We start from the raw sequence: 19,637 nt of genomic DNA, 5'->3' as shown, positions 1-19,637 counted from the left end.
ACTATTCAACATTTTTTCTTTGATTGTCAATTGGCTAGAATTATTTGGAGGATTGTACATGTTTCTTTTAATATTACACCACCCATGAATATTCTCTATATGTTTAATGGATGGTTAATTGGGCTTAATAAGAAGCTTATGTACAAAATTTTGGTTGGAGCTTCGGCTGTCTATTGGGCAATTTGGTTAAGTAGAAATGACATGGTTTTTAACAACTCCAGAGCTGTTACTCCTTTGCAGGTAATATTCCGAGGGATACACTGGATCCGCTATTGGGCTTTGCTGCAGAAGGAGAACGAGCGACATCATGTTACTCTGGGGTGTTATGTGCTTGAAACTACAGCTATGGAGTTTTTCGCTTCCAATGGATGGTCTTTTAGTTATATAATTTCCTATAGATAATTCTATGCTTGTTTCTCAAACTGAGTCGTCTCTTTTGATGTTCGGAAAAAACTTTGAGTGTAATAATGAACAGCTATATGCATAGTTTCATGCAGCGGCTGGAATATTAATATATTCCCGTTTCTAAAAAAAATTTAAATGATGGAATGAAATAGAATTGGTTCGTTTCTTTTAACCATATATGCATGTAACTGCTAATGCCTTCACGGTCCGAACTCTATTGCAAAATTGGTTCAAGTTATGATGTATTTATAACAAATCTAAGGTATCCGATTCTAAATACAATTTCACGCCTGTTTGCTATCAAGGATTTTATGAAGTTTCGGAGCAATTTGAGCTGCCACATGCTACTGGCTGGTTGCTAAGCATCAAAGCAACCCAACCGTGGTGCGGTGGTGGGCACTGGAGAGCGGAAATCACAGATAGATCCTGTCGTTATTGAGATGGTTTTACTTGTTTGGCTCGACCTTCGCTTCGCTGTGGCATGACATTCAGGTTGGTGGGCCGTAACACGCAACACAACTCCCGGGCTTCAGCTCAGAAAGGCCAAAGCCCACTTTGGAGGCCCGCGGCAGCCGCCGATGCGCCCGCACCACCGCCGCACGCCCACCAACAGAGCCAGTAAAACCCTAAACCCTAGTGGATCCTTCTGGAGCCACCGCGCACCCTCCGTTCGCCTCCCCGCACTCCCTCTAAAATCCATCCACCCCCACCTCCTGGACGCCTCGCGTCCTCTTTCCCCCTCCGCAACAAAGCAGCGAAGCCGCTCGCCTCCGCCGCCGCCGCCACCCCCACCCCAAACTCACGCTCGCTCGCCGACGACTGCCTCCACCCTCGCGCCATGTACCGCGCGGCAGCGAGCCTCGCCTCCAAGGCGCGGCAAGCCGGGAGCAGCGCCGCCGCTCGCCAGGTGAGAGCGGACTCTCGTGTTGCTGGTTGTCCATGCTTAGATGGGGTTTGGTCAAGAGCCTGCTCCCAGATTTTGTAATGACGGTGTGACTGCCTGGTGGTTCGGCGCGCAGGGCTTAGTTGAATCTGGTGGTGATTCTATGCTAGTTTGGATTGCTTAGGATTGAGTGGGTTTGTGTTGGGGTGGGGTGGGGGGGGGGGGGGAGATGTAGCCCTATTGCTTAATAGAGGAAGATCCTGCGTTTTCGCTAGTGTAGTGGGGGTTTACGTTCATTGACGGCCGTGTTGTCACCTCCGTGCTCTACTTAGCTATTAAACATTGAGTTCACGCTTTGGATTGCCCTGGCGGGCACAATTTGATCTGATCTTGGCTGGAGTCGAGCCTTCTGAATTTTGTTATTATGTCCTGTAACCTAGTGGCGTGATACGCTATTTGGTTGAGTGCCTACCGATTGAATGTGCTCATCGCACTCAGTTGTGTTGTGATACTTTGTAGGTTGGGAGCAGACTTGCCTGGACCAGAAACTATGCGGCCAAGGATATCAAGTTTGGTGTTGAGGCTCGTGCTCTGATGCTGAGGGGTGTTGAGGAATTGGCTGATGCGGTCAAAGTGACGATGGGTCCTAAGGTATAACCACGTTCTATAAACACAAACGTCCAAAACAGAATGATCACCAAATTTCCCTGGCTAATCGCATGTGTCTACTGACTGCAATATACTTGCAGTTTCTGATGCAAATCTGTTGTAATTCCGTTGCAGTACTTGTTTGTTTTGTACTTAAACTTGTGCATTCTGCAGGGTCGCAATGTGGTTATTGAACAAAGCTTTGGTGCACCTAAAGTCACAAAGGATGGTGTGACTGTTGCTAAGAGCATTGAATTCAAGGATAGAGTAAAGAATGTTGGGGCGAGCCTTGTGAAGCAGGTTGCCAATGCAACTAATGACACTGCTGGAGATGGTATGCCATTCTATGTTCTGAATTTGGATTGTTGTGTGTAACTCATGGCATTTGTAAAGTTACTTGGCTGCTTACCTACTTCCAAGCAATGTGCAGAAGTATTCCTGACTTCCCGAGTATTATGATGGTCTCATTGTTAGTGCAATTATAGTACCAATATGTTTAGTACTGCTCTTTGTGATTTTGCTATTTTGTGACATTTGTTTCGGTCAGGTGTTTGCATTTTTCTCTCAATGTGCTTTTTCCTTCTTATCTTTAGCAAAGAGGTAATCTTTACTTGCAAACGCTCATGCCATATAGTTGCTTGTTTCCAAAGGATTTATCTTTCTTCTATACTAGTAAATAGTATCTCCTCCTTGTATAAAGATACAAGGCATATCTTGTTTTGTAAAAAATGAACTTTGTATATCTCAGTCGATTAGTTATGTTAGAGTGTATAAACATTAGAGTAACTATGTTTTGATATAATTTGACACTATTTTGGTTTTGTAGCTATAAATAATTTACTTGGAGAATTATAATCAAAATTTGATTTTGATGACCAGCCTGCAATAAACAAACTTGTCAATGCGATTCTAACCATGACATCACTGGTTTTATCCCAAATTTTCAGGTACCACATGTGCAACTGTTTTAACAAAAGCAATATTCACTGAGGGGTGCAAGTCTGTTGCGGCTGGAATGAATGCTATGGATTTAAGGCGTGGAATCTCAATGGCTGTTGATGCTGTTGTGACCAATCTGAAGGGTATGGCCAGAATGATTAGCACGTCAGAAGAGATTGCACAGGTATATCTGCAAAGCTCCATTTAGTTTCTGTTTCGTTCATCATGTCCATTTATTCAGTTTTTAAGTTTTTTTTTTGGATGCTGTAAAAGGTGGGTACAATATCAGCAAACGGGGAAAGGGAAATTGGTGAGCTAATTGCCAAGGCCATGGAGAAGGTTGGCAAAGAGGGTGTAATCACCATTGCGGTAAGTTAACCTTGTTTATGCTATTTCACCCTCAGAATTTTAATGTCCTTGTTCACTTGCACTAAATCACAACTTTATGGCTTCACCTGTGAGCACAAATTAACTCGGGCACATCTTGTGGTTGTAATGGTCTTGTGGTTATATAACAATCACTAATAATAAATACATGAATTTTAATTGGTTCCCAGTTTGTATCATCACTCTTTTTGTGTACTCTAGGGATATCCCAATAACATGTAGAGCCGCATGCTATGGTGTTGTATGGTTCATTGTTGTCTTTGCTATCTTCACTAGCTTCCTGAAATTGCTCTTGTTTCCAATATGCTTGTTTAACTTGTTTATTGAAACATTTCACAGGATGGTAACACCCTTTACAATGAGCTTGAAGTTGTTGAGGGCATGAAACTCGACAGAGGTTACATCTCTCCGTACTTCATTACCAACTCAAAAACCCAAAAATGTGTAGGTGCCCTTATTTTTTTTTGCCTGGCCTAGAATTTTGATTGTATGCACCACAGGAATATCTTAGCTCTATTTATTTTTTATATCACAGGAACTGGATGACCCATTAATTTTGATTCATGACAAGAAGGTTTCGAACATGCATGCAGTGGTTAAAGTTTTAGAGATGGCCCTTAAGGTAACCTGTTTATTTTATAGCTGTAACAAATATTTGTCTCATTATGGCCTTTGTTGATCCATTTTTCATGCTTTTCTTTGAACAGAAGCAGAGGCCTCTACTAATTGTTGCAGAAGATGTGGAAAGTGAAGCATTGGGCACTCTGATTATTAACAAGCTTCGTGCTGGCATCAAGGTCAGTTGGTTGTCAATTTCTGTGATTGGTAATTATTTGTTCTGTTGTTCTAATTGGAATGCCATTCAGGTCTGTGCCGTCAAAGCTCCTGGTTTTGGGGAAAACAGGAAGGCAAACTTACAAGACCTTGCTATCCTTACTGGAGGAGAAGTAAGTTTAGGAGTTATTTATGTTGCTCATTGGTTTCTATGGAATTCAAAATAGCACATATTGATCTGCATGTCTTTCATGATTCAGGTCATAACCGAAGAACTTGGAATGAACCTTGAGAATGTTGAGCCTCACATGTTGGGTACATGCAAAAAGGTATAGTTTGTAGAAAACTTCCAGTATTTTCTATCATGGGATTGAATTTTGGATTGGAATATTGGGACTGAAGTCAGAATGTTCTAATTCTAATAAAGATCTTACAGTATCGTGCTAGTTTCAATCATTTTTCACATTTAGTAAGCTTTGATGATACCTACAAGAATTTGTAGGAGAGAATAATGGCTTGTATTCCTCCAAACCCTAGAAGGGTGGGATATATAGATCCTATACATGGGCCTCTATACATGGGCTCACATATACACCAACAGAATTGAATGACATTCTGCTTTAAATGAAGGTGACGGTCTCTAAGGATGACACTGTTATTCTTGATGGAGCTGGAGACAAGAAGTCCATTGAAGAGAGGGCAGAGCAGGTTCGTGCAATATTTACCTTATTGTGCTGACTTGTAGATTACTGTTAACTTTCTGTTTCTGAAAACTATTGATATTCTGTTACAGATTAGATCTGCAATTGAGAATAGCACATCTGATTACGACAAGGAAAAGCTACAAGAGCGGTTGGCAAAGCTCTCTGGAGGTGTTGCTGTTCTAAAGGTGAGGTTAATAGATTATTGACCCATATTTTGTAAGGGCTTACTAATGGTAAAATGCATGTTACAAAACATTCATTTTGGTTGTGATAACTGATACATGTGTAGTTGCTGATTTGTGCTTATTGTGTAGATTGGAGGAGCCAGCGAAGCTGAAGTTGGTGAGAAGAAGGATAGAGTGACAGATGCGTTGAACGCTACTAAAGCAGCTGTGGAAGAGGGCATTGTGCCAGGTAATGTATCACATAAACTGCACAGGTTGTTTATGATAAAAAATTCCTTCGATCTTTGTGATTTCCTGTTGCGTTATTGTGCCTGATATAGTTAATCTTCAATTGTGTCCAGGCGGCGGTGTTGCTCTTCTCTATGCATCAAAGGAGCTCGATAAATTGCAGACTGCGAACTTCGATCAGAAGATTGGTGTACAGATTATTCAGAATGCCCTGAAGGTTAGGGAGAAAGAACAAATCAAAACTACTCTTTTCCTGACTTCTTTTACCCTTGTTCTGAGCTGACAACTGGAGTTTTTTTGCAGACCCCTGTGCACACTATTGCTTCCAATGCTGGTGTGGAGGGAGCAGTGGTCGTGGGCAAGCTTTTGGAGCAAGGAAACACTGACCTTGGTTATGATGCTGCTAAAGGTAGGATGTCTCAACATTTGTGCTCCATTTATGTCGAACTGATTCTGCGTTTCTGCTGATTGGTCATGAATAAACTGTGTAGGTGAATACGTTGACATGGTGAAGGCCGGTATCATTGACCCACTTAAAGTGATCAGAACTGCCCTGGTTGATGCTGCTAGGTAAACCGTCTACGATCAATATTTAACTATTTCCCACTGGTCCCAACAGTCGAAACTTGAAGCTACACTGTTAGCATTTGAATTCAGTACTGTTTGTCATGCTGGAAGTTCATGACCAGAATTCTTTACTGTTCCCATGACACTAGTTAGGTGGTGTCGTGGTGATGATTGCTTTCCATGCTTAGGTGTTAACATGTTTTGCTCTGTTGCAGCGTGTCATCCCTGATGACCACCACGGAGTCCATCATTGTAGAGATCCCCAAGGAGGAGACACCGGCACCGGCAATGGGAGGCATGGGTGGAATGGACTACTAAGGCACCACACCCAATTTTGAGTCTGCGGATGGAGGACCTCTCGGGAGTTCCAAACGGAACCGGTGTGGGAATAATAAACGGTAGCTGTTGAGAGCTGGAGCGGTAGATCAAAATTGGATTCTGACACCTTGTGCCGGACTTTCTGCACTGAAAAACCACAATTTTTTTGGCGGTGGGTATATCGTGGATTTCCTTTCTGCTTGCTCTTGCATCATCGACCGGTGAATGGATGCAAAGGTGGAAATTCTTTGTGTAATTTTCAGAGTGGAGTTTGTTGAATTCCTCTTTTGGGATCGCTAGTTTCGCGCATTCCGTCAGTACAATGGCCACAGCTCTCTGCCGTCGAAGCAGCTTCACTTCTGGCCACCCGGGCACAGGCTAGTCTTCCGTTTCCATCGAACGGGAGCCGGAACTTCAGTTGGTACCATGCGCAACGAAGGGGGCGATCGGTACGAAGTGTCCATCAAGGCATCAATCCAGCACCACCAGGCCGGCGCACATCGGTGCTTGCTACCCTTGGCGCTGGCGCGTCCCTGTCCGCGGGCGCCGGCCGCGACGCGACGGCTCGAGCCAGCCACCGAGAGCGAGCAAACAGGGCGGTTGTAGCGGGACCATTCAATGGCACGACTATTGGGAACGCGATTTTGGAGGTGCAGGAAATATGAGAGCTCCGAGGCAGGGTTTGTGTCAACATGTCAGGGACCTGTGGACTGTGGTTCCTACGTCTTTGCTGCCAACATGTCAGGGACCTCTGACCTCTCGGGTTCCGAGACCGGCGGATGTAGCTACGTTGCCGGCGGTTTACAGCTCGACCATCTGCATTCCCGTATCGATGCAGTTCTTTTACCAGCTCCCGGTGGATTCTGCTGGGATCTGGGCTGGCCATACATAACCTTGCAGTCAGAAGCAATCGATCGAGCCACTGCTGGTTAGGGGTGGTAAAAGGGCCCAACATTTTGAACTAGAAAATCTAAGGATCGGGTCCTAAAAGGACCGGGCTCTAAACATATGTATTTTTGAACTAAAAATTTTAAGGGCTTTATTAGGCTGTGAAGAGGCCATTAGGGCCATGGCCCATTACCACCCCTACTGCTGGTGAAAACGATCGAGCCACTCCTGGTGAAAAAGGGTGGTTACTGTGAGAGATTTGGTCATTCAAATACTGACGAATAGCCGATAATCTTCAACGGCCTGGCCTTTCCTCGCTTCAATTCTGGGCAAGATCCAGGAGCAGTTGAGCATGGCACCCTCGTCTACGTACGTATAATGAAACTAGTACGATCTGGTGCTGCTTTCCTTCCAAAAGCAAAATTCGGGAACGTCTTTTCTTTTTGAAGGCCTCAGTTCAGGTGGTGCAGCCTTCAGCTTTGAATGCACTCTTCTCAAAGAAAAAAAAAAACTCGTATGAATTGCCAATTAAGCGAGGCAAGAATTAAACTTGGAGTATATCTTACCGCCGTCCTTTTAACTCATGTAACATCATCAGCACGAGTGAGCAGATTTACAATTATTCGAGGTTAATGAGCTCGTACGAGTGATCAGTTGTGGGTTCGTACATATATGAATGGGATGAACACCATATGTACGTTGGTTTGTAACTTAGTATGGAGCAGGGGTTATGGAGGGCTAATTATTCTTTCAGTGGTACGCCTCTCAGCGTCAGCGATATGTGATGTCAATGTGCCTATAGACAGTGGCGGAGGCTGGAATCACCGGCAGGGGGGCCGCTTCCTCCTCTTCTTCCTCCCGCCCCTCTTTCTTCTTCTTCTCTCCCTTCTTTCCTCTTCTTCTCCCTCCTCCTCTCCTCTAATTTCCATGGAGTTCATGGGGGTAGGGGGGCTTGAGGCCCCCTTGCCCCCACGCTTGATCCGCCCCTGCCTATAGAGAGCAAATCACTTGTAGCTTGCGACTTTGTTAGTCTCGTATGCGGCCCAATCTTTCAAACGTGTCTGTTCGTGAATGCGAGCATTTCGATTAACATATTGAAAACAATAGGCAAATAAAATGAAGATAATTCGTTCTAACAGTTGGAAGATATTAGATACCTGACAATAGCTGCATATATCCTAAACTTTTTATCCATCTCAATGCAACGATAACATGATGCATCTGGTTTTGAAAAAAAAAATACTCTACGAACAATTATATCCCGATTTACACACGCCGAGATCAGAGAAACTGGTAGTAGTACACTAGTACTGCAAACTTATTAATGCTGATGGACTGAGAGGGGAATGGGCGTGCAGGAACGTGCCTACAGCAGCTTTGGAGGTTTATGAATAAACTGTATGCGGAGGGCGGCGGTGCGGATCTAAGATTGTGGCCCGATTAATAGGTCCGTCCCGTCTGATGCCACCATTTGGCCTGCACCACCGTCCACCCTACCGCGAGCTAGCGATGCTATATATACAACCATCGAGCCAATGCGCATGAAGCCAGCCATGAGCGAACAGTTCACCCGCTCCAAGGACCAATCGCCTCTGACGATGAGCTCCTTCTCGTGGTTGGCGACCGTGGTCGCCCTGCTGGGCTTGCTGGCGCGGCCGTCCGAGTGCACCCGCGCCTTCTTCGTGTTCGGCGACTCGCTGGTGGACAACGGCAACAACAACTACCTCATGACCACGGCCCGCGCCGACTCGCCGCCGTACGGGATCGACTTCCCGACGCACCGCGCCACCGGACGCTTCTCCAACGGCAAGAACATCCCCGACATCATCAGTACGTGGCCGCGCGCCGCCGTCGTCGTGCGTTCCCGTCGCAGCTTCTTGTATGTGGTGCCGCCGCGCTAACCTGTCTGTGCCGCCATGTCGTTCGTCGTCGTCGTCGTCGTCGTCGCAGGCGAGCACCTCGGCGCGGAGCCCACGCTTCCGTACCTGAGCCCCGAGCTCCGCGGGCAGAAGCTGCTCGTCGGCGCCAACTTCGCGTCGGCCGGCGTCGGGATCCTGAACGACACCGGCATCCAGTTCGTGGACATCCTGAGGATGAGCCGGCAGCTGCGGTTCTTCGGCGAGTACCAGCGCAGGCTCCGCGCGCTGGTGGGCGCGGCCCGGGCGCGGCAGCTGGTGCGCCGCTCGCTCACGCTCATCACCCTCGGCGGCAACGACTTCGTCAACAACTACTACCTCGTCCCCTTCTCCCTGCGCTCCCGCCAGTTCGCGCTCCCGGACTACGTGCGCTACCTCGTCTCCGAGTACAGGAAGATCCTCATCGTGCGTACAAGAGTGTACATATATATATGGGCTACTACTTGTTATTATTATTATTATTTATATATATATAATCGACTGGTACTGACACGTATGCACGCGCGCAGAGGCTGTACGCGATGGGTTGCCGCCGCGTGCTGGTGACGGGCACGGGGCCCCTGGGGTGCGCGCCGGCGATCCTGGCGCAGCGGAGCCGGAACGGCGAGTGCGCGGCGGAGCTGATGCGCGCGGCGTCGCTGTTCAACCCGCTGCTGGCGCGGGCGCTGGAGGGGCTGAACCGCCGGTACGGCGCCGGCACGTTCATCGCGGCGAACGCGTTCCGCGTCCACTTCGACTTCGTGAGCGACCCGGGCGCGTACGGGTTCGCGACGGCCAAGGACGCGTGCTGCGGGCAGGGCCCCCACAACGGGCTGGGGCTGTGCACGGCGGCGTCGAGCCTCTGCGCCGACCGGGGGCGCTACGTGTTCTGGGACCCGTACCACCCCACGGAGCGCGCCAACCGGATCATCGTCAGCCAGTTCATAGGCGGCTCGCTCGACTACGTCAGCCCCATGAACCTAAGCACCGTCCTCGAGATGGACGCCAGGCAGCTGGGCGCCTGATCGATCGGCGCCACGATTGGTGGTCGTGGAAGAGAAGCAGGACCGGATGACGTGTCAACCCGAAAATGATTCTGTAGTGTGCATGTATGTACACGCAGAGGAGAAGCTGGAATTGGAATGAGAAATCGTCGTGAATAAAAATCTGAAGAGTTCGCTCCGGAACATACTATGGGAATAGGAATTGCAGCGGAGAAAAAAAAATACACAAATTCGTAGCTTGAGACTCGACGCGGGCCACGGCGCGGTTTGGGCTTTCCTAAATTTACGATTGGGCCTAACGTGGCGGCGGCCCAGTTACTCGTTGTCCCTTGCCATGGATGCAACCAAGGTTCAAAATTTTGTTTTGGGCTCACTTTTGCTAAAAAACCATCGAGAAGTAAAAAAAAAAAATTTGTTTTGAAACATGTATGTGTAACCTTGACCCTGCAGTGATGACTTATCATTGGGGGCAACATTGATATCCGTGATACGGTGCGGTATGTGATGGAGTACGGTCTTGGTCCAAATGGTGGCATCTCACCTCGCTCAAAGGTGATGATTTCTTCATTGGGACCAAGACCGTACACCTTCATTGCATCCTTGTGCCGCACCATATCACCGATATCAATGTTGGCCCGAATAGCAGTGTCATCACCACAGTTTCAAGGTTAACGACAGCTAAATGTTCCGAAACAAAATTTTTTTAACTTCTCGATGGTTCAATGTGAGCATAAATAAATATATCACTATAGTGTCAAAATAATCCATTTATAATAAAAAATAACTGCAATTACATTTTTTCCACTTTCAATATAACAAATTTTCTAATCAAATAATTATCACACGTGTAACAGTTAATATAACAATTACAAACTAAATCACTTACTTACTACAGCTACAAAAATATCACATGTATAAAACAATAGTAAACTAACCCAAGTGGTAACTACGTCTAAATAAATAATTATGATATTCATAATAATTAATATTTAAATTATTATAACAATTAAAAACTGATTTGGATGTTAACCGGATCTAAAACTAATTATTACATGTACAACAATTAATATAACAACCATAAACTAAATTAGGTGCTAATAACTACATTTAAAAATTAATATAACAACTAAATCACATGTATAAAAAAATCAGGTGGTAACTACATATAAAAATAATTATCACATTTGTAATCTAAATCAAGTGTGCTAACTGCATCTAAAAAATTAATTGCTAAGCTATGGAGAAAATGGTTAACCTTTCTAATTAAAAAATAGAAATTCCCTCCCCCTTCCCCTCACTCGACTGCCATACAGTGAATTCATGGCAATGGTGGTGGTGGTGGGGAGGGGGCTTTATTTATAGATGTGGGCCAGAAGCACCGGGTGAAGGCACGACCCGGTGCTAATTCTGGTTCACTAGCACCCGGATAATGGGACCAACTAGTGCATGTGGCCTGTGGAACTACTAGCACCGTGTGATGGCATGATCCGATGCTAATGTCAGCACCAATAGCACTGGGTCGTGTCACGATCTGTGCCTATGCCGCCGAGAAAGTTTGGGTATCAAATATCCTCTCTAGATCCGGTCGAGGCCAAGAGTACCGGCTCCAACAACAACGGATACTTTTGGCCTAAACCTTTAACCTATTTTCTAGTAGTAAATGTTTGATCATTAGTACCAGACCATGCTACGACCCCATACTAATAAGTGCCACACAGATTTGTACCGGGTCTTACATACCACGACCTCTTACTAATCCTTGCGGCATTTATTAGTTAGTGTCGGATAGTGCCTCGACCCAGAACTAATAGTGCACTTGGCTGTTGCAGCCGTACTTGTGGGGGCATTAAATTATACGTCGTTTGAGCATTTCTAAATATAAAATTTTTGTTATGCATTTAGAGATTCATTATGTGTATACATGTAGCAAGATATATATACATATAAAATCCAAAACGATTTGAAATGGAGTGAGTAGTAGTTATGGGGTATCGTGTAAAGTGTAAAAGTGGCTGTCCATATCCTGTATAAATAGAGAGACACCGTGGTCTGTAAATCAGTTTTTTCAGATACAGTGGCATAGCGACTTCAATCATTTCTTCTTTCCTCTAACTGGTAGCGGGTAATCCACTTTCTGCAAGCAAATATATATGTTGCGACAATGCACTAGAAATCTGTAACAGCTCGTCAGTAGTAATACAATGTATATACTAAATTGAAAAGGAGTTAAAATTTCCCTCCTCCCTGCAGATATATATCTTGAAGATCAGAATCCAGATTACAGCAGAACTACTATATAAACCTTTCGGTATGCAAAATCTGTCGTCGATTATTGTCTATGTGTCAAAGACTAAACTGATGAACAAAGAAATGGAACGACTAGCAGCAGTTCATCGTCACTGCACTAAGACGGCACCGGTATGCCATTGACGAGCGCGAGGGCAATGGTCGTGTGCTCCCTGGCGCTCAAAACTCCTATTACCACCTCCCTCGCAACCGGCGACGCGGCAGCGCCTGCCAACCCGATCCCGTCGACACACGTCGCCTCGTTCGTCATGGAGGCGCTGAGCCACGTCTGCGCGTTGGCAATGGACCACCTGACCTTATTTCTCGCTGCCGCGGCACCTGCAGCGTCGAGGCTGGCGAGCTCGGCCGCCGATTGCTTGGCCAGGCCGGCGGCCGATGCCACCGTGCTGGCACAATCGTGGAGCGCGCCCGCCTCAACCCCAGCGCCAGTACTGCCACGGGCTACAACCTCCTTGACGCGCGTGGAAAGCCCGCGGAGCCAGGCCAAGTTGACATCGGCGGCGGCACGGGCGAGCTTGATGTGGCTGGTCTGGAACGTGCACGCGTAGGGGATGAGGGTGTCGTAGCAGGCGACGGCGTACGGCGTGGTGGCGCAGCGCGCGCGAAGGAACGCCGCTGCCGACGGGGGCGCCACGCATGGCGGGGGCGGGACGGCTAGCCGCGGGGACGGCGAGGAGGCAGCATCGGTAAATGACGTCAGTGTAGCAGCAGCACTAAGGGCGGCAAAGAGAATGGAGGTTACGGGAGCCATTGCTGCAACTTGCAGGAGGATCTGTTTTACAGGCATGGTATATGGATGAACTTATTTAGCGGCCAACTAGTAGACTTGTTCAGGAGAATGAAACGGTACGGTTATTCCATTGGTGGAACGGAAGCGGCGAAATTGGTGGTTCCATTTGTGCGGCTGGTTGGCCGGTGTTGTCGCTTGTTTCTTGTAACTAGAACATCAAGCGCGCTCTGCACAGCCAGCTCCTGGTCATTAGCCCAATAACATGAAGCTAGCATGCAAGGTGTTACATGAAAACACATGCTACTGTATCTTTCATATTAGCTCATTTAACACTGCACTTAAAAGCTAGGTGTGTTCATTCTGAAGCCACGACGAACAAACCTCGCCCCTCTATGCATGGCTCTATGCAGCTATGATATCTCTGAATTCTGAATTTACTTTCATTGTATTTAGTAGATATGTGGTGCAACCTGACTCCTTATTGCGGTCAATAGAAGTAGATGTGTCCTTATTAGTTTTATTGATTTCAAGAAGTGACGTCAAGGTGATACAACGACTTAAATCTTTCCTGACCTATGCCAAATGGCACACAGCCTAAAAAAGTCTGAAACGTAAAGGGACATACTAATGATTGTCAATCCTAAGCCTCTAGACTGCCATCCATGTGACCGGGTAAAAAACTCTTTGGCCACCCGCTCCAAGAACCGAGATGCCGCCACAAGCACCTCCTGGGAAGTAGCCTGTTGAAAGATAGTCCATGTAATCACTTTCCTCGGTAATGGCCTTCGTCAGAAATTGGCATTGTTAGTCATGGGGCTTCTTTCGAAATTGGCTTCGTCAGTCATAGGCCTTTTGTCAGAAATTGGCTTCATCCGTCATGGCCGTTGTTAGAAATTAGTTTCGTCAGTCATGTCTGTCAGAAATTGGCTTCGTCAGTCATGGGCCTTCATCAGAAATTGGCTTCGTTAGTCATGGCCTTCATCAGAAATTGGCTTCGACAGTTATGGCCTTCATCAGAAATTTGCTTCGTCAGTGATGGCCTTCGACAGGAATTGGCTTCATCAGTTAAGGTCTTCATCGGAAATTGGCTTCGTCAGTCATGGCCTTTATTAGAAATTGGCTTCATCGGTCACGACCTTCATCAGAAATTGGTTTCGTCAGTCATGGCCTTCATCAGAAATTGGCTTCGTCAGACATGACCTTCATTAGAAATTGATTTCGTTAGTCAGGGGCCTTCGTCCGAAATTGGCTTTGTCAGTCATCCTTTGACAAAAATTAGCTTCGTTAGTTAGGGGCCTTCGTTAGAAAAAGGCTTCGTTAGTGTCGGTGTTTACCGCCAAGTCCGCTCAGGGATACCCTTAGCAGTAAGGTTTGTAGGTAGGGATCGACTGCTCTGGAACTCGATGGTGCAATGAACACAAAGATTTAGACAGGTTCGGACCGCGAGTTGTGTAATACCCTACATCCTGTGTGGTTGTTTGTATTGCCTTAGGTGTTGATGTGTTTCGAGGGGGTCCCTTCCCGTCCTTATATATCCGGGGGGACAGGGTTACATGGAAAGTCCTAGCCGAGTACAGTTGGAGTCCTACTACAACACAATCGGGTAGTTTCCTTTGTACTGCAGCTAGTTCTACATCTATTCGGGTAGTTACAAAAGAGGTAAGGTACATCTATGAGCTATCCCTTACTCTAGAACATTCTATGCCTATAAACAGTCCGCTGCCCCAGCTTTGACAAGCCCCCGAGCTTTTCGTAGCCGAGTCCTGCAGGCATCAAGTACTTGGCTGGGCGTCTTCGAGTACTTCAAGTAGTCAGAACATCCTTCTGGTTGCTTCTGGGCCTTCCTTCAGACACGTCAAGTAGTCCTCCAAGTACTTCCGATTGCTCCGAGGCTGTGAGGTGCTCAAGCCCCGAAATCTTGATCATATATGGTGCGCGAAATACTCGCGCTCCATATGGAGTAGCCCCCGAGCCTTAGGTTGAATCGCAGAATCAGACTGAGGGTCACTTCAGTCTTTTTTCTTCATTATTTTCCAAAAAATTTGAAAAATAAATTTTTGATGCACATATCTCGTAGCCCCCGAGCCTTAAATCAAAGTCCCTTATATTGCGGGTAGCCCCCGAGCAAATATTTGGAATTAAAGATTCAAGACATGGCATCAGATTTTACTCTTCAGAATTTTTGCAGGATTCATCAGATTCGGTATCCGAAAAGACCTCTTTTTCGAGTAAAAAATCCCAGAAAAATAATTCGATTAGATACGCCACACTGATTGCACCCGAAATATCCTCAGAAATAAAACCCGGGATGTATATCTTTTTACTGTGTGCTTACATGGGACTTGTACTGTATGGAAAATCTACATTATTACGCTCGTGAATGCTGCCACTGTAGCGTCACGGGTTGTCCTCCAGTACAGTCCCTTGCGGTTGTAAAAATGTGGGAGAGAGGTCTTTGCTAAAAGCACCAGTATTCTGAAGCTATGGCTTGCATTTGGTGTTCTTGCTCTCGCCCTCCTGAAGTTTGTATAGTTCTTTCCAACAAACGATGCTAGAAGAGAACTTGCGAGTGACAAGATAAGTCCCTGCTACCTCATCCTGCAACCCCAATGCTCTCATCGGATCCATTTTGGACATCATGTCTTTGCATATTCCAATGAGGCAGGTTTGGGGTCGTTGTGTCACATCCTTGGGGTTGTCTATCTCTGGGTGCCCAAGAACTGACATCTCTGGTAAAGAGACTTAATCTTGTCACAACGTATTCAGGGAGAAGGAGAAATTTCTCCGCAAGATGCTACAAGAGATCTTGCGAGTCAATTACTGTAATCTGCCTCCAAACTCTTGAAACTTTTCTCCCAGAATGCGAGTATCATTATTCCCTTGATGGGAATAACATGTTTATGCTTTGTTATGGCCTCGGGCCGATCTAGCTATCGCAGGCGTCGACTAGAAGCTCCAAGAGATCCTGGTGTTGTGCATGTAGGTCCGAGTCATTGTAAAGCTTAAGTAGAAAGAAGTACTCAAGTTGTAATATCAAGTAGTTGTACTGTGTCAAGTACTTTTCCTTGTTCCAGAATGTAATCCTAGTTGAAGGAAGTAGAGTCGAGTCGTTGTCAAGGGTTGTGAGTGTTTTCTTTTTCTACAATGTAATCTTAGAAAAAAGGAATGTCTCAGAAAATCCCGTCTTTTCCATGATTGGCAACAGACTGTTTGACTTTTTAAGTGTTTTACCATGTTGCCACCGCCATTATAAAATAAAACAGTAAGTAGGTTTTTACCCCACTGGCAGCCATTTGCTGTTACTGTTTAGATCTGTTCTTACCTTCGAGCCCCCAGATCTAAATCTTTCTGCTCTCTCTTGCTCCCCAATTCGCCTAGGGTTTCGCCAGTATATGCACGTGAAGTGCTCCGTTGATTTCCAGATGGCCCCCAAGAAGCCGAGCAAGGGCAAGGGAGCGGTTGCGGAACCAACCCGCGAAGAGGGATGGATCGCAAGTAAGTGCTCTAAATCTGACCTAGAAACCTTAATTTCTGCTGGTCTTTTGCTGGAGAAATCCGTCATCCAATGGCGTCTTGCCTTGGGTGAGGATCGTCCGTATGAGAATACAGGCAAAATCGTTGCTTTTACTCCTTATCTGGAACGAGGATTGGAGTTTCCTTGTTCATTTTTCTTCTCTGGGCTCCTGCGCTATTACAAGATCCAGCTTCATCACTTGACCCCCAATTCGTTTGTTCATATTTCAATCTTTGTGCATTTGTGCGAAGTTTTTCTGGGCATCGAGCCCCATTTTGAGCTCTTTCGATTCCTTTTCCACCTTAAACCGTAGCCGGATTCCTACGTTTTAGATGTAGTAGGCAGGGGCGGAGCCAGGAATTTTGAATAGGGGGGGCCGACTAAACCCGATCAACATAGTATATTGTGTATACGAATACAATGAGTATATTTCATCAAATATTCGCTATGTATGTAGACCCAAAGCACATTTAAGTACACAAATGCATAATCCGATTCATAAAAACAATACATGAAAAAAAGGTTTAGCGACACTAACATTTTTCATTTGAGTCGAACTCTGCGTGACTTCATGTCCCAGAAGCCGTCAATAAGTGATTCGGTAGTGAACTTTATTGCAATCTCTTTCTCAATGTAGAGTATCAAGCAATCTCTTAGAAAGCCATCTCCCATTTTACTCCGAAGTCTTGTCTTAATCAGTTTCATTGCGGAGAATGCACGCTCTGTCGTTGCAGTTGTAACCGGTAGAGTTAGAACAAGCCGAATCAATCTGTCAAGTGACAACAAAAAATAATTAATATCTACAAACTGAAATATAGTGACAAAATAGTAAGCAACTAAAAATGAGAATAATAGGTGTTATATAACCTGTCAATCAAATAATAATCATCTGATTTTCCTGTTTCTTTTAGCCGACGGCAAAGATCAGCAATATTTGACAAATTCTGAAACCTTGGATTGGTAGGTACATAAAGCTCATAATGTTGTAACTGATGCCTCAAATTAACCATTTCTTGTTCTGAGAAATCAGCAGGATAGAACTTTGAAGCCAACAAGCACACATCATCAATTTTGAGTGAACTGAACGAATCCTTAGGATCCAAAGAAGCATACAAAACAAGAAGCTCTGTAGCTTGTTCACTGAACCTGGAATTTAACTCATGTAATTGTTGATCCACAGCAACTGTGAAAATGTCATATCTATAGTGATGCTCAACTGTTAGCTCATTTTGCGCACGTGATCGAATGTAGTCTGCATAAAAGGCATTCAAATCTGGAACTGCAATGTCTTGTTTCTTGCAAAATGATGTCACATCACTGATAAGGCTACTCCAACCGTGATCTCTTAAATTCTGAATCGGCTTTTTAGTAGTGGCAACATCATCCATAGCATTGACAATGTCCTGGGATTTTTGCTGTAACTTTTTGCAGAGGAGGTTTGTGATACCCATAAGTTCTTTCATAACATGCAAAATAAAAACAAAGTCAAACGACATCATTAATTTCACAGCACCAGCAGCCTTTGCTCGTCCAGAAGCTGAAGTCCCTGAACCTCTAGCAGTAGCAATATCTTTCAGTACTAGAAATGTTGGCTTGTAAAGCCTTAAAAGGCTGCAAATTGAGTCAAAGTGAGAGCTCCATCTAGTGTCTCCAGGACATTGCAGGGTTCCAATTTGATTAGCCCCACTGCCAGTTTCAAGCTCATTAAGCTCAATAAGATGCTCAATTTCAGCAACTTGATTGGCATTGAGGTCATCATTTCTCTTGCTGGAAGACACAACCGTATTGACTACAAGAGCAAGATGTTCAAAGAAATTATGAACATCAGTTACCTCTTTTGATGCAGCAACAAGAGCCAACTGTAGTTGATGAGCAAAACAATGAACATAATATGCGTAAGGACAATCTTCCATAAACTTTGCTTGCAATCCATTCCACTCTCCACGCATGTTACTAGCACCATCATATCCTTGTCCACGAATACTTTTTACATCCAATTTATGGTTAGATAAAACAGAGCATATTTCTTGTTTGAGAGTTGTAGAGTATGTATCTCGAACATGAACAAGCTCAAGAAAACGCTCTCTGACGAAGCCATCTTTATCAACAAAGCGAACTACAATTCCCATTTGTTCTTTTCTTGACTCATCTCTAGATTCATCGACAATCAAGCAAAATTTAGCATCACCGATTTCATCACGAATTGCTGATTGCACATTACTGGCCATAAGATCAAGGATTTCTTTTTGAATATCTGGTGAGGTGTACTTAGCATTCCCTGGAGCATTGCCTAGTACAACTGCCTTGACCTCATCATCATATGAAGCTAGAAGTTTTACCATTTCAAGGAAATTACCTTGGTTATTTGAGGCTGCTGATTCATCATGCCCTCGGAAAGGGCACGCTTGGAATGCTAACCATCTGATTGCGTCGATTGATGCTCTAAGACGCAGTCTGTTCTTTCTAATATCTTCATCTGATTGCTTCTCCATCACATGTACAATATGGCCTGGCTGATTCTTTAAATTATCATAACATTGAACAGCATAGTTATGAGCAGAGTTACCATCCTTTCCCTGATGAGTCAAGAAGGCACACTTGTCTGAATCATTAACCTTCTTCTAAGTCCTAAAACCTTTCACTGTGAATACATCAGATCCTACTTTTCCAACTGGTTTCTTAGAAAATAGAAAGCAAGGAAGGCAGAATGCAGCATCTAATTTAGGCGAATATTCTAACCAAGGGAATGCCTTGAACCAATGAGCTTGAAACCTGCGTTGGTGTTTCTTTGGTCCTGAAAGAGGGTATAGTTTATTCTTGAACTCAAATCGGTATGGACCATGTTTCATGTATGCTCTAATAACTTGATCTTGTTTCTCAGGAGGATAATCCGAAATTTGACAACGTTTTCCTGGATCTCGTTCTACTAATAAAACACTTGTCTCTTCAGAATTAACCCCAGTAACTGTATGCAGTGACTGACTTGGAGCTTCCTCCTGCTCCTCCTCTTCTTCAGTGCCAAACTCAGCGATCCAGGCAGCAACTTCATCTAACTCAGACTCAGAGCATGGATCATCTGAAACATGAACATCTTGTCCTTGTACTACCTCATTCACCTTGTCTTTCTTCTTGAAAAAAGATTCAATTGTCTTTAGTTTACGTTTGTTCATGATTGCCCTAATGCCCTTTACAAATCAATAGCTCAATCAGATTCAAGATATTAGGATTTATAGGATCATAGTATCATACTACTTTAGTAGG

The 19,637-nt window shown here is 45.1% G+C and overlaps 4 protein-coding genes across 4 annotated transcripts; 2 read left to right on the top strand and 2 right to left on the bottom strand.

Annotated features, from left to right (window-relative positions):
* Positions 1-1,058: 1,058 nt before the first annotated feature.
* LOC120689842 (chaperonin CPN60-2, mitochondrial) lies at positions 1,059-6,294 on the top strand. Its single transcript, XM_039972269.1, has 17 exons — positions 1,059-1,312; positions 1,808-1,939; positions 2,111-2,270; positions 2,884-3,059; positions 3,149-3,244; positions 3,602-3,706; positions 3,798-3,884; positions 3,970-4,059; positions 4,129-4,209; positions 4,297-4,365; positions 4,667-4,744; positions 4,830-4,925; positions 5,055-5,154; positions 5,267-5,370; positions 5,457-5,562; positions 5,645-5,723; positions 5,936-6,294. Exons 1-17 carry the CDS (start codon positions 1,244-1,246, stop codon positions 6,036-6,038), a joined length of 1,731 nt encoding a protein of 576 aa, XP_039828203.1. The 5' UTR covers positions 1,059-1,243; the 3' UTR covers positions 6,039-6,294.
* Positions 6,295-8,475: 2,181 nt separating this feature from the next.
* On the top strand, positions 8,476-10,064 carry LOC120689844 (GDSL esterase/lipase At5g33370-like). Its single transcript, XM_039972270.1, has 3 exons — positions 8,476-8,756; positions 8,877-9,247; positions 9,352-10,064. The coding sequence occupies exons 1-3, from the start codon at positions 8,480-8,482 to the stop codon at positions 9,844-9,846; spliced, it is 1,143 nt and encodes a 380-aa protein (XP_039828204.1). The 5' UTR covers positions 8,476-8,479; the 3' UTR covers positions 9,847-10,064.
* A 2,165-nt stretch (positions 10,065-12,229) lies between these two features.
* Positions 12,230-12,883, bottom strand: LOC120688891 (pectinesterase inhibitor 10-like). Its single transcript, XM_039971244.1, has one exon. The coding sequence runs from the start codon at positions 12,881-12,883 to the stop codon at positions 12,230-12,232; it is 654 nt and encodes a 217-aa protein (XP_039827178.1).
* Positions 12,884-16,846: 3,963 nt separating this feature from the next.
* LOC120687348 (zinc finger MYM-type protein 1-like) lies at positions 16,847-19,364 on the bottom strand. The gene is made up of 2 exons (XM_039969319.1): positions 17,244-19,364; positions 16,847-17,145 (listed from the first exon to the last, which is right to left on the bottom strand). The coding sequence occupies exons 1-2, from the start codon at positions 18,866-18,868 to the stop codon at positions 16,920-16,922; spliced, it is 1,851 nt and encodes a 616-aa protein (XP_039825253.1). The 5' UTR covers positions 18,869-19,364; the 3' UTR covers positions 16,847-16,919.
* Between the last annotated feature and the right edge of the window lie 273 nt (positions 19,365-19,637).

The sequence above is a fragment of the Panicum virgatum genome, chromosome 9N, assembly GCF_016808335.1.
Source record: "Panicum virgatum strain AP13 chromosome 9N, P.virgatum_v5, whole genome shotgun sequence".
NCBI classification, from domain to species: Eukaryota; Viridiplantae; Streptophyta; class Magnoliopsida; order Poales; family Poaceae; genus Panicum; species Panicum virgatum.
This window is presented reverse-complemented; position numbering and strand designations above follow the sequence as displayed.

Bases quoted from the DNA above. Each gene is read 5' to 3' on its own strand.
- LOC120688891 (XM_039971244.1), bottom strand. From the start codon at position 12,883: ATGGCTCCCGTAACCTCCATTCTCTTTGCCGCCCTTAGTGCTGCTGCT.
- LOC120687348 (XM_039969319.1), bottom strand. From the start codon at position 18,868: ATGGAGAAGCAATCAGATGAAGATATTAGAAAGAACAGACTGCGTCTT. The intron at 17,146-17,243 runs GTTATATAACAC...GTCACTTGACAG, and splicing joins GATTATTATTTGATTGACAG to ATTGATTCGGCTTGTTCTAA.
- LOC120689842 (XM_039972269.1), top strand. From the start codon at position 1,244: ATGTACCGCGCGGCAGCGAGCCTCGCCTCCAAGGCGCGGCAAGCCGGG. The intron at 1,313-1,807 runs GTGAGAGCGGAC...GATACTTTGTAG, and splicing joins GCAGCGCCGCCGCTCGCCAG to GTTGGGAGCAGACTTGCCTG. The intron at 3,245-3,601 runs GTAAGTTAACCT...AACATTTCACAG, and splicing joins AGGGTGTAATCACCATTGCG to GATGGTAACACCCTTTACAA.
- LOC120689844 (XM_039972270.1), top strand. From the start codon at position 8,480: ATGAGCGAACAGTTCACCCGCTCCAAGGACCAATCGCCTCTGACGATG. The intron at 8,757-8,876 runs GTACGTGGCCGC...TCGTCGTCGCAG, and splicing joins GAACATCCCCGACATCATCA to GCGAGCACCTCGGCGCGGAG. The intron at 9,248-9,351 runs GTGCGTACAAGA...GCACGCGCGCAG, and splicing joins AGTACAGGAAGATCCTCATC to AGGCTGTACGCGATGGGTTG.